Source organism: Dendrobates tinctorius, unplaced genomic scaffold (genome assembly GCF_039654945.1).
Source record: "Dendrobates tinctorius isolate UK_male_01 unplaced genomic scaffold, ASM3965494v1 ptg000127l, whole genome shotgun sequence".
NCBI lineage: Eukaryota > Metazoa > Chordata > Amphibia > Anura > Dendrobatidae > Dendrobates > Dendrobates tinctorius.
In genome coordinates this window covers 5,717,433-5,734,099 of record NW_027361795.1, presented here as the reverse complement: position 1 = coordinate 5,734,099, position 16,667 = coordinate 5,717,433, and the positions used below count along the sequence as shown (strand labels likewise).

General features: G+C 49.1%; 1 protein-coding gene across 1 annotated transcript in view; it reads left to right on the top strand.

Annotated features, from left to right (window-relative positions):
• Nucleotides 1–16,138, top strand: part of LOC141047389 (glutathione S-transferase Mu 4-like) — a 61,234-nt gene extending 45,096 nt beyond the window's left edge. Inside the window, exon 8 of the mRNA XM_073542447.1 lies at nucleotides 15,671–16,138. Coding sequence (XP_073398548.1) covers nucleotides 15,671–15,760 — 90 coding nt within the window. The 3' untranslated portion in view covers nucleotides 15,761–16,138. The remainder of the gene's footprint in view (nucleotides 1–15,670) is intronic.
• Nucleotides 16,139–16,667: the final 529 nt, after the last annotated feature.

Here is a 16,667-nt window from a genome sequence, read left to right as displayed (position 1 = left end):
ACCTGAGGGCATCAGCCCAAGTGATAAGTTGCCACATTCTGGAGCCACCTGTGTCCCTGTGTTGTCACTACTTCTGTCTCAAGTCTTTTCTTCTAGTCCACTGTGAATTCCTGCTGTACTGGCCTGCTGCTGTCCTAGCCTGGTGCTGTGGATGTCTGGGCTCTTAGCTTGAACGTTACGGAGCTGCCACGCTATTCTTGAGCACATAAGCCCATGCAAGCGAATTGGGGGTATTAACCCTGGGCCCTTAGGCACGTTGTGGCGAACAGCATGGCCGGTGCCACCAATACGCCACGATCCCACCCCTGACACGGGTATGTCAGCGGACGGAGGGACGTGACGCACTGCCGGCACACGGCTATCACAGGCACAGTGGGGGCTTATCTTAGTTAGCCCACCACTGTCACCATGTGATCAAAACACAAGCACCTAATCTTGCTCTAACAATTTACCGCAGGGGGGTTATTTTGGATGCCCCACCACTGCTAACAACCTTCCAAGAACTGCGGGGATTTATGTATATCCCACTTTCTCAGTTCCACTTTGGAACTCGCAGCTCTCCGGCGCCCCCCTTACCCTCAGGTCAGTCAGGGAACTGCACCTAGGATAATTAGTCGCCAGACAGGCTGCTTGTTGTGCCCGGCCAACTAGACAACTGCAGTAAGGGAATTATCAATGCTGTGGCCGCAGCCCCCCTTATTCAGCATATAAGACCCTTTCCGTACTGCCTACTAGCCTAACCAACCGCACACACCACGCTGCTACCAGCCACGCTTTACTTAATCACAGAGTTAATTAAGAGGGTCTGTGACAAATCCCAAATTAGTAGCGATTATCTAACAAAGGCGCATAGTTCGTTTCTTAGAGCATGGAGACAGAGCTAATAGATTTTATCATTTATTCCCAAAATGTGGGCAGTAATTACATAGATAAAAGTTGCTATAAAGTTGAGACATTAAATATGTACAATACAAATATAACCTAACAGGGATGAAAGCAGAAAGTACACTTACATGTGCTTAGTTGATATTAGGCAACCCATGCGGCTCGGGGGATGGGCGGCGGCCAAACATCCCAAGACATGGGGTAGGTCTGTTCAGCATCAGAACTCCAGCATAACTGAAGCACTGTGGTGCCTTATGGCCCAGGGTCTGTGACATCACGAAAGGGGCAGTCTGCAGAAGTTCATCCCCCTTTCTCCAAGTTGCCAATTAACCAAACAACTTATGATAACCATATCTCAACGAGGGAAGCTCGTATCAACTCACTGAGGGCCTCATAGGTTGTAGTTCATCGAATATAATAGAACGACATCAGACATGCCATACTTAGGACACTCCGTTTGGGAGCAATCCATATCTCAGCTTCTGGAGGGGTCAGAGCCGCGAAAACTAGAGGTTATAAAAGCTGGTTTCGTTGTCCACGCAGTGATATGATTATTATATCTCTGTGTGTATGGTTTTTGCGGTACAGTCTCTTTAATATCACCCATAGTTTCATTCAGCCACAGATCTGAGAACAAAGGAAATGCTTTCCCTTAACTAATTAGCATTCCCTTCTGTGGAGAGGGGCCAAATGTTATAGAGGAAGTGTCCTATTACCAGTGCGGACACACAGCTGATAAAGAGGGGGGATGCTGTTGTGTGACAAGGCGATTTTCTGGAAAGAATTGAGGATTCTAGAAAGTTCTACCTTACAGACATTTTACGTTACACCTCCCTCTCGGTAATCGACCATGCGCACCTCAGCGGGTTCGCTTCGGCGGGACAACCCATCGGCATTACCATGTTCACTGCCCTTTTTGTGTTGTACCGTAAAATCATACTGTTGAAGGGCAGGGCTCCAGCGGAGCAACCATTGGTTCCGGACACTGTGTGCAACCAGCTCAGAGGGTTGTGGTCGGTTACCATCGTGAAGGTGCGCCCGTACAGGTAGGGCTGCAGACGTTGCAGTGCCCACACCATGGCCAGACACTCCTTCTCGATGGTCGAGTATGCCACTTCCCTCGGCAAAAGTTTCCGGCTCAGGTACAACACGGGGTGCTCCTGGTTCCCCGAGTCGACCTGCCTGAGCACAGCACCGAGGCCAAACTAGCTGGCGTCGGTCTGTACCAGAAACGAGCGACTGCTGTCGACTGCTCTCAACACTGGAGAGCTGCACAGGGCTGCTTTCAAAGCTTGGAAGGCCGCCTCACAGTCATCTGTCCAGTTTACTGTTTGGGGTAGCCTCTGCTTGGTGAGGTCGGTCAAGTGTTTTGCAAGGGCGCTATAGTCCTGCACGAACCGCCTATAGTACCCTGCAGTGTCCAAGAAGGAGTTCACCTATTTCTTGGTCCTGGGGGTGGGCCAGGACATGATTGCGTCCACCTTTTCTGGCTCCAGACTCATGGAACCCCCGCCTACCCGGTGCCCCAGGTAGTGGACCTCGCTCATGCCCATCTGGCACTTTTCCGGCTTGATAGTCAGGCCAGCCTGGTTATAGACGCTTGAGCACCTCCTGGAGATGCTGAAGGTGTTCCTCCCAGGCGGAACTGAAGATGGTGATGTCGTCCAAGTATGTCACCGCGTACTCCACCAGTCCCCGAAGCAGGTGGTTAACCATCCGCTGGAAAGTGGCAGGAGCATTTTTCATGCCGAAGGGCATGACTGTGGACTCGTACAGCCCAAAGGGGGTGATAAAGGCGGATTTCTCCTGCGCCTCTGGGCTCAGGGGGATCTGCCAGTATCCCCGACTCAAATCCATGATGGATATGTTCCTTGCTTTCGCCAACCGCTCCAACAGATCCTCGATGCGCGGCATCGGGTGGGCATCAGAGGTTGTGATGGTGTTGAGCCCCCTGTAGTCAACGCAGAACCGGGTGGTTCGATCCTTTTTAGGCGCGAGGACTACAGGTGAGGCCCACGCGCTTTTTGACCGTCAAATCACCCCCAGCCTTAACATCTCCTCGATCTCTTGGTGCATGACCTGTTTGCACCTCCTCAGAGATTCAATAAGGTGTTCGCCGTAGTGGGGCGTGATTCCCGGTGTCCACCTCATGAACCGCTAACTCCGTCCTCCCAGGTCGGTTGGTGAACACGTCCCGGAAGGGTTCCAGGGCTTCCACCAACTGCGACCGCTGGGATACGTTAGCAAACCACTTATCTCCACGTCCTCAATAGACCCATTGGCCTTGGCTTGGGCCAGCATGTCCAGGAGGGGATCTTCCTCCCCATCCTCGGGCAGGTTGCAGACCAGTAGGACGCAAGCTTCAAGTTCGTGGTGCGCCTTCAACATGTTGACGTGAAAGGCCTTGCACCTACCCCGAGCATGGTCAATCGTGACCACGTAGGTGACCGGGTTGAGCTGTTGGTGGACGACGTATGGGCCTTCCCAGGCTGCCTGAAGCTTATCCGTTGGTACGGGGACCAGCACCCACACCTTTTGACCCACCTGGTAGGTCCGCTTCCGGGCGTTCTGGTCGTACCAGTGCTTCTGGTCAGCCTGAGCCTGCATCATGTTGTCATGCACCAACTGCGTCAAGGTCTGCATCTTGTCACGGAAGCGCATGACATAATCCACGATGGACACTTCTGTGGGGTTTGGCTCATCATCCCAGGATTCTCATCAACCCAAGGGGTCCCCGGACTCACCTGCCATACAGGAGCTCGAAGGGGGAGGACCCGGTCGAGGCCTGCGGAACTTCTCTGTAAGCGAACAGCAGGTGTGGGAGGTACTGCTCCCAGTCGTGCCCTTGGGTCTCAACCAGCATGCGGATATCTGTTTGAGGGTACCGTTGAAGCGTTCACACAAACCATTAGTCTGTGGGTGATACGCACTCGATACCAGGTGCTTCACCTGCATTTTCTCACAGAGAGCCTCCATTAGGCGAGACATGAATTGGGTCCCTTGATCGGTAAGCATCTCCCTGGGAAATCCTACCCTTGAAAAGATGGTCACCAGTGCGTCAGCCACCTTATCTGCCCTGGTTGAAGACAGAGCTACTGCCTCTGGGTACCGGGTAGCGTAGTCTACCACGGTGAGAATGTATCGCTTTCCAGAGCTGCTGGGGACGGCCAGCGGGCCTACAATGTCCACCGCAATTCTCTGGAAAGGCTCCTCTATCACCGGAAAAGGAATAAGGGGAGCCTTAAGAGCAGGCCCCGCCTTATCCACTTTTTGACAGGTGGCACAGGAGCTGCAGTATTGTGTTACATTTGTCCCCATCTTGGGCCAATAGAGTGTTGAGACAGCCATGCCTTTGTTTTGCTGATCCCCAAATGTCCAGCGAGTGGAATCTCATGGGCAATCCGCAACAACTCAGTTCTGAACTGTAGGGGGACGACCAGCTGCCTTTCCCTCAACCACTCATTTTGGGAATCTCCGGGTACTGTCTCCCGGTACAACCTTCCTCGTTCCCAGAACACCCTTTCCTTAAGAGACTCGGAGGTGGGCGTCTCGGCGAGACCTCTCAATTTCTCCAGGCTCGCATCTGAGTGCAGAGCAGCCTGGAACTCCTTGCTGGAGGCTGCCAGAAGTGGCGTCAGGGTTCCTTCCTTACTGGGACCCTCGGGAACCTGCTCTGGATTCACCTCTGGTTCAGTCTCTCCTGTAGCAGAAGAGGGTCCAGAAGACACGGCGCTACCTGTGATCTGGGCACTCTGGCTGCTTGTGACAGCTACTATGTATGCTGTCTCCCCAGGGATTTCTACAGACCCACCAGTCGGTGCTGCTATGGGCTCTACCTTCCCATCCAACCCCAACACTTCAGGAGCAGTGCTACTTTTGGGCCAGTTACCTCCCTCGGTGGCACTGGTCAGTTGCATGGCATTACCTTTCCCATGGTCCCCATGCACCTCCCCACTTCCTTGAGCACCGTTGCTTGCTCCTGCCAGGGGTTCCTCAGCCGTCTCACTCCACAGAGTGACGGGACTGAGCAGTTCGGTACCTGTGGACACATCTACCGTTTCAAAGAAATGGTTAACAGGTTCAGTCGGCACAGATACATCATCCTCCTCCTCCTCCTCCTCCTCCCCCTCCCCCTCCCCCTCCCCCCTAGGAAAAAAATGGTTATCAGGTTTCTTTGGTACATTTTTACATCACCATCAGCATCATTCCTGGGGAAAGAATGGTTGTTAGTTGCATCATTACTCATCAAGTCATTAGCAGGTAACACATTCAGTTTCACATCATCATCACCAGGGTTAACGTTACCCTTATTATCAGACTGGGGAGGGGTGTCAGGGACGTAGTATGCAACCATCCTCCCCAAGTGAGTCCCCAATAAAACATCAGTGGCAGGTTTTCAGACACTCCCACTTCCCTTAACTTGCTCCCGGCACCCCAATCAAGAAAAACCCGGGCCACTGGCAAGGGACAACGGGTGCCTCCAATCCCGGTGACAGTCAGGGTTTTCCCCTCAACAAACTCTTCAGGGGCCACCAGTCCAGGACGGACGAGGGTTCCTTCAGCCCCGGTATCCTTGAGGCCTGTAGCAAGACGGGCCCCCACCTGGACGGGTTGAACGTTGTTAATCCTCCCAACCACACCTCCCACCAAAAGAACAGGCGTTGGGCCCAGAGGCCTTGGCTGGGGAGTTCTTCGGCTTCTCCGGACAGTTGAAACTGAGGTGGCCAGGCCGCTGGCAGTGGAAGCACAGGCGACTGTCAGTAGTAGGTCTGGTTTTGGCAACAGGGACAGGGCCTCCGGAGGGACGGCTAGCTGGGGCACTGGGGTTGGTTGCAGGCTTACCCCCTCTCCAGCTGGTGGTGACTGGCCTCCGCGTCTCTGGCTTCCGGTTGGCCTCATAGTTGTCGGCAATCTGCGCCGCTTTATCTGCATTCGGTGGTTCGCGGTCCAGGATGAACTGTCGGACCTCAGCTGGGCAGAGATGCAGGAACTGGTCTTTGATCATCAGGTCCTGTAGCAGCTCAAAGTTGTTGTTCACTGACAGTCCATGGATCCACTGGTCAAAGTGGGTCCTGAGTCCTTGCACCACATCGCTATAACTATCATGTGGGCCACGTTGGAGGTTCTTTCGGTATACCTCAGGTGTCAGCCGGTATTTGGCGATCAGGGCCTGCTTGATGGCATCATAGTCATTATCGTCTTCTGGCGGAAGAGAAGCAAACGCCTCCAGAGCTTTGCCTTTTAGCCCTGGGGTCAAGTACCTGGCCCATTGTACCTTATCCAGCTGGTACTGTCTGCAGGCTTTCCCAAAGGCGCGCAGAAACGTGTCCAAGTCCCCATCCTTTTCCATCACGGGAAAATGCTCTGGACGGGGTTTAGGACTCTGGACGCTGCTGGACTCACTACTTTGAGCTGTAGGGGCATCCCCCCCCGCTGGAGCACCTCCAGTTCATGGGCCCTCTGCGCCTGGCTCTCGGCTCTCTCCGCCTCCTGCTCGGCTCGCTCTCTCCCGAGCCTGCTGGATCAGCTTCAGACGTCCCTCACGGTCTTCAGCAGGGAGTGCATCCAAGGCCATTTGCAGGTAGGGGTCCAGCCTGGCCTGGTTGCATGTGGGGCTGGCATACGCTGGTTTGACATCAGCTGCAGCGCCACTTTGGCTAGGGCTGACTTCTGCGCTCGCCGGGCTCTGGTCGTTGTCCAGCTGCACCAGAGCTGCGATCAGTTGGGCTCTGTTTTTGTTCGTGGAGTCAAGGCCTTGGTACGTGCATAACCCAGCAAGAACTTCCTTTGTCTGCTGTTTGTACCAGCCTTCTCCTTTTGCCACCATGATTGCCAAATAAAAGATAGAAAAGAAAAACAAAGAAAAAGGGAGGGAATACTTGCAAGTACACAAAAATGTCTCAGGACTAGTAACCACTGAGTCTGTTCTCCAAAACCTATGATGCAGGATTCCCGCAGGAACCGTGCAGGTTTTTAGTGAGAGGAATGATTGCTCAAACCAAATCACTAATGCACCGCGCTGCCACCAATATGTGACGATCCCACCGCGCTGCCACCAATATGTGGCGAACAGCACGGCCGGTGCCACCAATACGTCACGATCCCACTACTGACACGGGTATGTCAGCGGACTGAGGGGCGTGACGCACTGCCGGCACACGGCTATCACAGGCACAGTGGGGGCTTATCTTAGTTATCCCACCACTGTCACCATGTGATCAAAACACAACAAGCTAATCTTGCTCTAACAATTTACCGCAGGGGGGTTATTTTGGATGCCCCACCACTGCTAACAACCTTCCAAGAACTGCGGGGATTTATGTATATCCCACTTTCTCAGTTCCACTTTGGAACTCGCAGCTCTCCGGCGCCCCCCTTACCTTCAGATCAGTCGGGGAACTGCACCTAGGATAATTAGTCTCCGGACGGGCTGCTTGTTGTGCCCGGCCAATTAGACTACTGCAGTAAGGGAATTATCAATGCTGTGGCCGCAGCCCCCCTTATTCAGCATATAAGACCCTTTCCGTCCTGCCAACTAGCCTAACCAACCGCACACACCACGCTGCTACCAGCCACGCTTTACTTAATCACAGAGTTAATTAAGAGGGTCCGTGACAAACCCCAAATTAGTAGCGATTATCTAACAAAGGCGCATAGTTCGTTTCTTAGAGCATGGAGACAGCGCTAATAGATTTTATCATTTATTCCCAAAATGTGGGCAATAATTAGATAAAAGTTGCTATAAAGTTGAGACATTAAATATGTACAATACAAATATAAAATAACAGGGATGAAAGAAAGTACACTTACATGTGCTTAGTTGGTATTAGGCAACCCATGCGGCTCGGGGGATGGGCGGCGGCCAAACATCCCAAGACATGGGGTAGGTCTGTTCAGCATCAGAACTCCAGCTTAACTGAAGCACTGTAAGGGAGGGGTGCCTTATGGCCCAGGGTCTATGACATCACGAAAGGGGCAGTCTGCAGAAGTTCATCCCCCCTTTCTCCAAGTTGCCAATTAACTAAACAGCTTATGATAACCATATCTCAACGAGGGAAGCTCGTATCAACTCACTGAGGGCCTCATAGGTTGTAGTTCATCGAATATAATAGAATGACATCAGACATGCCATACTTAGGACACTCCGTTTGGGAGCAATACATATCTCAGCTTCTGGAGGGGTTAGAGCCGTGAAAATTAGAGGTTATAAAAGCTGGTTTCGTTGCCCACGCAGTGATATGATTATTATATCTCGGCGGTGTATGGTTTTTGCGGTACAGTCTCTTTAAAGGGAATCTGTCACCCTTTTTTTCAGCTTGCAGCTGCCGGCATAGACATCGGGGCTTATCTACAGCATTCTGTAATGCTGCAGATAAGCGTCCTATGTAACCTGAAAGATAAGAAAAACACGTTATATTATACTTACAGGGGTGGGCGGTCCGGTCCGGTGGGTTTTGCGGTCCGGTCCGACACCTCCCTTCTTCATGCGATGATGTCCTCTTCTCCCGTCCTGTAATGGCTGCGGCGCAAGCGCACTGCTCTGCCCTGTTGAGGGCAGAGCAGAATTCTGCAGTGCGCAGGCGCCGGACCTCTCCCTCTTGCGCCGCAGCCATTACAGGACAGGAGAAGAGGACGTCATCGCATGAAGAAGGGAGGTGTCGGACCGGACCATAATGCCCACCGGACCGGACCGCCCACCCCGGTGAGTATAATATAACGTGTTTTTCTTATCTTTCAGGTTACCTCGGAGGCTCATCTACAGCATTACAGAATGCTGTAGATAAGCCCCCGATGTCTGTCGACAGCTGCAAGCCGAAAAAAAGGGTGACAGATTCCCTTTAATATCACCCATAGTTTCATTCAGCCACAGATCTGAGAACAAAGGAAATGCTTTCCCTTAAAGGGAAGGTGCCGTGTTTTTTCATAATTTAATGTAAAAAAGAAAATGGTATAAAAAGATATTGTCCCCTAAGCTTGACTCAGTGGTGTGTATGGATTTTTTTCTTTTCTGTAGTAATGCAGCCACTGGGGGATGCCATCTTACATCTCTGGCTGCTGAACGACACTTTCCATGCTCATTTACGGCAGTCCCTGGACATAAGAGATAATAGTCGGCTGCCGACCCCATCTCTTTCATTGCAGCTGCATCAGAAGTGAACTGGCCACGCCTCTGTGGGCAGCTCAATTCACAGCTGTAGGTGTGGCCAGGTGCCATCTTATTAGAGCTCAGTGCGTTCCTTTTAGCTCCATTTACACTCCATTGCAAGCCCTGGATGCTGTACTGTTCCAGCATAACAGGACTTGGAGGAATCAGGACAAGCTCCTGGACACCAAGCTGCTCTTTCCAAATCCAAAACACACGGCCAGCTGCTGCCCCTGCTCTTGAAAAACATAGGAGGAGCTGCTCCCTGCTGTTTCAAAACACTTGGCCATCTGCTGGACATCTAATCCTCTCCTGTGTGATACTGACTGCTGAGCCCTGTATCTCATCCTCTCCTGTGTGGTGCTGTGTGCTGAGCCGTGTATCTAATCCTATCCTGTGTGATACTGCCTGCTGAGCCGTGTATCTAATCCTCTCCTGTGTGATACTGACTGCTGAACCGTGTATCTAATCCTCTCCTGTGTGATACTGACTGCTGAGCCGTGTACCTAATCCTATCCTGTGTGATACTGACTGCTGAGCCGTGTATCTAATCCTATCCTGTGTGATACTGACTGCTGAGCCGTGTATCTAATCCTATCCTGTGTGATACTGACTGCTGAGCCGTGTATCTAATCCTATTCTGTGTGATACTGACTGCTGAGCTGTGTATCTAATCCTCTCCTGTGTGATACTGTCTGCTGAGCCGTGTATTTAATCCTATCCTGTGTGATACTGACTGCCGAGCCGTGTATCTAATCCTATCCTGTGTGATACTGACTGCTGAGCTGTGTATCTAATCCTATCCTGTTACTGTCTGCTGAGCCGTGTATCTAATCCTCTCGTGTGATACTGTGTGCTGAGCCGTGTATCTAATCCTATCCTGTGTGATACTGTCTGCTGAGCCGTGTATCTAATCCTCTCCTGTGTGATACTGCCTGCTGAGCCATGTATCTAATCCTCTCGTGTGATACTGTGTGCTGAGCCGTGTATCTAATCCTCTCCTGTGTGATACTGACTGCTGAGCCATGTATCTAATCCTCTCGTGTGATACTGTGTGCTGAGCCGTGTATCTAATCCTCTCCTGTGTGATACTGACTGCTGAGCCGTGTATCTAATCCTATACTATGTGATACTGACTGCTGAGCTGTGTATCTAATCCTAACCTGTGTTACTGTCTGCTGAGCCGTGTATCTAATCCTCTCCAGTGTGATACTGACTGCTGAGCCCTGTATCTAATCCTCTCCTGTGTGATACTGTGTGCTGAGCCGTGTATCTAATCCTATCCTGTGTGATACTGCTCTCCTGAAATACTCTGTGCTGCTGTCACCCTGCTCATCCACCATATATCTCCCTCTGTGCCCCCCATAGACCAGCACACTGCTCTCCTGAAATACTCTGCTGCTGTCACCCTGCTCCTCCCCCATATATCTCCCTCTGTGCCCCCCATAGACCAGCACACTGCTCTCCTGATATACTCTGTGCTGCTGTCACCCTGCTCCCAGAATCTTTGCTGCCTGCCATCCTCAGTGACCGAAGACCCCATTCCTCTCCTCAGATCCTGTCCTGGCCATGTGTGAAAGCGAGGTGACAGGGGCCTGATATATGGTGGAAGGAGCAGGGTGACAGCAGCACAGAGTATTTCAGGGGAGCAGTGTGCTGGTCTATGGGGGGCACCCTGTTCGGTGCCAGGGATTGTACATAGAGCGCTGTGTTTTATACACATGGATGGACCATCTGCTCCACAGAAATCCAGGAAACATTTCTGCTGATTGATGGCCTGTTCTGATCCAGACTTTACGTGCAAAGACAGTCAGTAACTTTGCAGGCCCCATCAAAATGGCTGCTCACTGTGTTCCTAGATGTCATCCTCTCTTTTCCCTTAGCAAACACCCAGAAGGGGAGGAGAGGAGTGACACCACACCCATGTCAGCAGACTCAGACCATATTTACTCCAGTGCAGTAATGTGAGCTAGTTGCACTAGGTTTTTGTGCCAAACTTCAGTAGCTGCTCCCCCTAGTGTTAACACGTGGAAATGCCAAACTTTTTAAAATTATTTATCATATTTTGCAAAATTAAAACAAATGATAATATATTTTAAGAAAATGTAAACATTAATTCTTTACATTTTTTCAATTGCTGAAAAATTTTTTTGGGGATGTCACCTTCCCTTTAACTAATTAGCATTCCCTTCTGTGGAGAGGGGCCAAATGTTATAGAGGAAGTGTCCTATTACCAGTGTGGACACACAGCTGATAAGGAGGGGGGATGCTGCTGTGTGACAAGGCGATTTTCTGGAAAGAATTGAGGATTCTAGAAAGTTCTACCTTAGGCTGGTTTCACACTTGCGTTTTTTTGCGCTGTTTTTTAGCGCAAAAAAAAGCATGCTTTTTTTCCTATCTTTTACATGGGTGCACATAGGTGCGCATACACATGCATTTGTACGCGCTTGTATGCGCATGCGTTTTTTTGTAGTGTGCACTCGGGCGCACAAAATGCATCCTGTTGCATTTTTTGTGCGTCCGACTTGCCCCCAAAAAACGCATGCGCACGCAATACGTTTTTTTACAGCCAAACACCCATTATAGTCTATGGGTGCGCATACATGCGCATGGTAATGCACACGTATGCGCAAAAAAAGCATGCGTTTTTTTTAAAAAAAAACACACCCAAACCCGCAAAAAACGCACACAAGCGCATGATGCGTTTTTTATATGCGTTTGCACTGCGCACAATGTGCAGCGCAAAAAACCCAAGTGTGAAAGTAGCCTTACAGACATTTTACATTACACCCGTGCTCACAGAAGGGCACCCTGGCCTGAACTCGCTACAGATCAGGAAAAGCTCCTGCTTACTCCGCAGCATGCCCCTCCTAATTAACTATTAACTAACTGATTTTCCTACTATACTATGCACCAGACCTGGGCAAAGTCACAGCTGTGAGGCTGGAAACTTGAGGTCCGCCAGCCGCACCATGCCCGCCCGCTCGCTGTCTCCCTAGGCGCCGAAAGCGTTGGTGGAGGAGGGGCCTCCAGCCACTTCCTCCACAAATCAGCGTGTGAAACAGCTGACGCGATTACGCCATTTCATCGCGTCAGCTGTGTACCGCCGGAGAGTCAGCGCTTCGGAGACTGCACAGAAGCAGGGCGCCTGGGAACGGGACCAAGGTGAGTGGTGTTTTTTTTATTTTTTATTTTTTTGTATGAATATGGGGATTCTATGGGGGGGTGGACATGCAGCACATGGGGATGCTCTGGGAAGGCTGTATCCTGTCATGCAGTATATGGGAAGGCTGTGTGGGGCTCATGCTGTACATGGGGAGGCTGTGTGGGGATCATGCCGTACATGGGGAAGCTGTGTGGGGCTCATGCCATATATAGGGAGGCTGTGTGGGGCTCAGGCCGCATATAGGGAGGCTGTGTGGGGCTCATGCCTCATATGTAGTAGGCTCTGTGAGGCTCATGCTGCATATGGGGGAGGCTGTGGGGCTCATGCCACGTATCCACATATAGGGGAGGCTGTGTGGGGCTCATGCCGTTTATATGGAGGCTGTGTGGGGCTCATGCCGCATATGTGGTAGGCTGTGTGAGGCTCATGCCGCATATGGGGGAGGCTGTGTGAGGCTCATGCTGTATATAAGTGGCTGTGGGGGGGGGGGTTAAAGATATATAGGGGGTGTCGGCATACTTAATTCTGCTCAATATTAAGTGATACAATTAATATTAATAAATTAATATTGTGTTGAATTAATTTCAAGCTATTGGTTCGGCCCTCCACAACAGTCATGGTCTCTCATGTGACCCCTCGGAAAAAGTGCCCACCCCTGCTATACACTATAATACTCCCATCTAGTGGCCAAACCTGAACACTACACTTGCCCTGTACACTATACATGGCATTACAAAAACAGAACATTATACATATATACATTTAGTAGGACACCGTAATACACATTGCAGTGTAGCAGTACCATGATATAAGAGCGGTAATACACTAAGTCGTGTAGCAGTACCTTCATATACACTGCTGAAAAAAAATAGAGAGAACACTTAAACAGAATATAACTCCAAGTGAATCAAACTCCTGTGAAATCAAACTATCCACTTGGAAAGCAACACTGGTTGGCAATCAATTTCACATGCTGTTGTACAAATAGAATAGACAACAGATGGAAATTATTGGCAATTATCAAGACACCCTCAATAAAGGAGTCGTTCTGCAGGAAGGGACCACAAACCACATCTCAGTACCAATGCTTACTGGCTGATGTTTTGGTCACTTTTGAATGTTGGTTGTGCTTTCACACTCGTGGTAGCATGAGACGGACTCTACAACCCACACAAGTGGCTCAGGTAGTGCAGCTCATCCAGGATGGCACATCAATGTGAGCTGTGGCAAGAAGGTTTGCGGTGTCTGTCAGCGTAGTGTCCAGAGGCTGGAGGCGCTACCAGGAGACAGGCCAGTACACCAGGACACGTGGAGGGGGCCGTAGGAGGGCAACAACCCAGCCACAGGACCGCTACCTCCACCTTTATGCAAGAAGGAACAGGAGGAGCACTGCCAGAGCCATGCTAAATGACCTCCAGCAGGCCACAAATGTGTCTGCACAAACATTTAGAAACCGACTCCATGAGGATGATCTGAGGGCCCGACGTCAATAATTTCCATCTGTTGTCTATTCCATTTGCACAACAGCATGTGAAATTGATTGTCAATCAGGGTTGCTTCTAAAGTGGACAGTTTGATTTCACAGAAGTTTGATTTATTTGGAGTTATATTCTGTTTGTGTTCCCTTTAGTTTTTTGAGCAATGTATTACAACTATACATACTAATAACATACAGCATCGGGACGAAAGAGAAGAGCAGAGGTATAAACAAACGTACTATATCATATCCCCTACATTAGGACTGACTAGTGATTTGTAAAATGGTAACTTGTTTTATCATGTGTATCTATGCCCTTTTGTGTTTACCTATTATTTTATTAACTAGACACAACAGTTAAAGGTTTGTTCTCATAAAGTCCTCCACACAGTTTCGGATGAATGATGGTTCGACAAATCATACACCCTCCCTCTGCCGCATACTCCTCTATTTCTTGAGAGAGCTGCTGCCAGACTGCTGGCCAAGCCAATCCAAGTCCATCACCTATCCCAAAAAAATATTGATATCTTGCTGATTGCTGTGGCTCCCTTCCGCAGGATTACTGTGCTTCCCTGTGTATGGAACATTGCAGTGCTCCATCTAAATGGTGTCCTGTTATGAATGGGTCACCGAGGAGGAAAAAACTAAACAAGCTAAGTCACAGAAAACCAGAGAGGTTGAAAACTATGCAGATTGCAGATCCCTGATCCTAACCACAACAACTAGCAGCAGTCGTGGAGCGTTCCTACGATGAACCTAGACGCCTCGTCACAATCGGAGGACTAAATAAGCCTAAAGCAAGAAAAGGGGAAAACTAACTGCCCCAGAGCAGACCCCTAGGAAAGACAACCCCCACACATGTATTGTCGGTGAAACAAGATGAAAACACAAACACAGGCAGGAAAATAGGCTGAGCAAACGATGGGGCCCAAACTAACTAGAAAGGATAGGAAAGGAAAGACACTGTCTGCAATCTGCCAAAAACCCTACAAAATAATGTCCAACACTTCTGATAACAAAATTAACCCTGAATTCACTAGACTTCTCCCACTATATCAGCACTCTGAAATATTCTGAGACAGAGCAAAAAGAGGCCAATCTAATAAGGGACAAAAAGCAAATTGGCAAATACAGATAAATAAGAGTGGAAATTCAGCACAGCCCCAGCCGGGGCTGGCTGACCACTCAAAAAACTGAATAGACCAACAAAATCAAGTGTGAACATTAGCAGAAATACTTGGTTTTCAGCTCTGTTCCAGTCATTTCAAGCTAAGACCTGCAAAGCCAGAAGGATCACCAGCACCAGAATAGGGTGTCGGCTGTCTTAAATCCAGTCTGAGATTCCTGAGGTCCAATCGTCATCCTCATTATCAGGTGGCAGATCTCTACTGATTAAATCAGCCTCACTACCTCCTGTTACCACCAGAGGGAGCCTGGAAGGAGAACTCACAACTGGTAGACCAGAAAATGAACTCACATCAGTGTCCGTTGCACATGTACGCGCCACCCCTTCCGTACATTCATTGTGTATGGAGCCTTATTCAGTCCAGACAAAACTTACAGTTTGCTTACAGACACATGGCTTTAGAAGGAGAGTTGTGAATTGAAACAAGGAAAAGGTTTACAAAACTTTTTAAGGCTATTCACATGAACTTTAATGTATTGTCCGAGTATGAACCCCAATGCACGAGATGCTGCTGACCCAAACGAACACTCATATATGCCTACAAGACTGTCTGGGTCAGGAGACTTACAGCTGGTCCATTCTTTGCATTTCATTCATGGACTGCATAATACAATTACAAACATTTCTCTTACGAACATATCGCTGGCACTTCTCGTGCTTTTTTCCAGATAAGTGGTTTTAATGGGGCTGTAACACACACCTGTTCTCTGTGCTCTTGTTGCAGCTTCTTTGACAAAAATGAAGTTGTTTGTGGTGCTGAGCTAAAAAACCTTATTTAAATTTTAATTTTTTTTTGTTTATTTTCTATTTTAGGCTCTTCCTGCTATTGCTGCATACTTAAAAACGCCTCGCTGTAAGAAAACTCCTATTAACGGCAAAACAGCATTTTGGTCCAACAAATAATTATCATGCACAACTCAGTTGTTCACTGATATACTTAGAGATTGAAGGGCTAATAATGTTTTTTGTTTAATTTCTTCTAATTGAAGTCTGTTTTATAACTCGTGTTGGCAATAACTTTGAAAAATGAACCAGTTTCTGGATATTTAGAGATTTCTTACATTACATGTTGAAAGCATTTTTGTTAATGATGGATGTGTAAAATTGATGATATGATCAAATATAAAAATAGGATGTAAGGTTAAAAAAAAGTACCCACTTACACAGGGAAGCTTTTTTTTTTTAATACAAATATTTTCGTGCATTTTATTTTTTTGCAACTTTTTTGTTAAGTTCAAGCCCATGTATATTCTCTATGAATAAAATTTGATTTTGTCGTAATAGTGTTTTTTCTGAGTGTTTTGTTTTTGTCATTAATCTAGTTTTTCTCTTTGTTCTGCACAAGAGTCTTGAAAATTTATGTTTTAATGGAGAGGTAATAGGTTATGATGATGAAATAATTTCCCCTGGATGTCCCTCATCACAGCAGGACAGGAGGTAGTTTTACTCGTCCTCTAGGGACAGGAAACACACAAGGGTAACCCCCCCCCCCCAACCTTCCGCTTCACCCTCAGTGTTTTTCCTGTCCCTAGCAGGACAGAGCACAGCAAGAGGAGTGTGAAGAACTTACCAGTGCTCAGTCTGATCGGTGGGGACTTGATCTCTTCCCTTACCGCTGTCAAGTGGCTCTGAGGCTGATACCTCACTGGGTGGGGATCCCTCTGCCTGTCCGTAGAGCAGGATGGAGCTCCGGAAATCGCCGCTTCCCTCTCTGGAGATCTCACGGCTCCATGATGCTGCCGGCCGCTGGACTTCCGGTCGCGCATACTGGCGTACGTTCCAGCGTGGAATGCATTTCTGGCCGGGGATT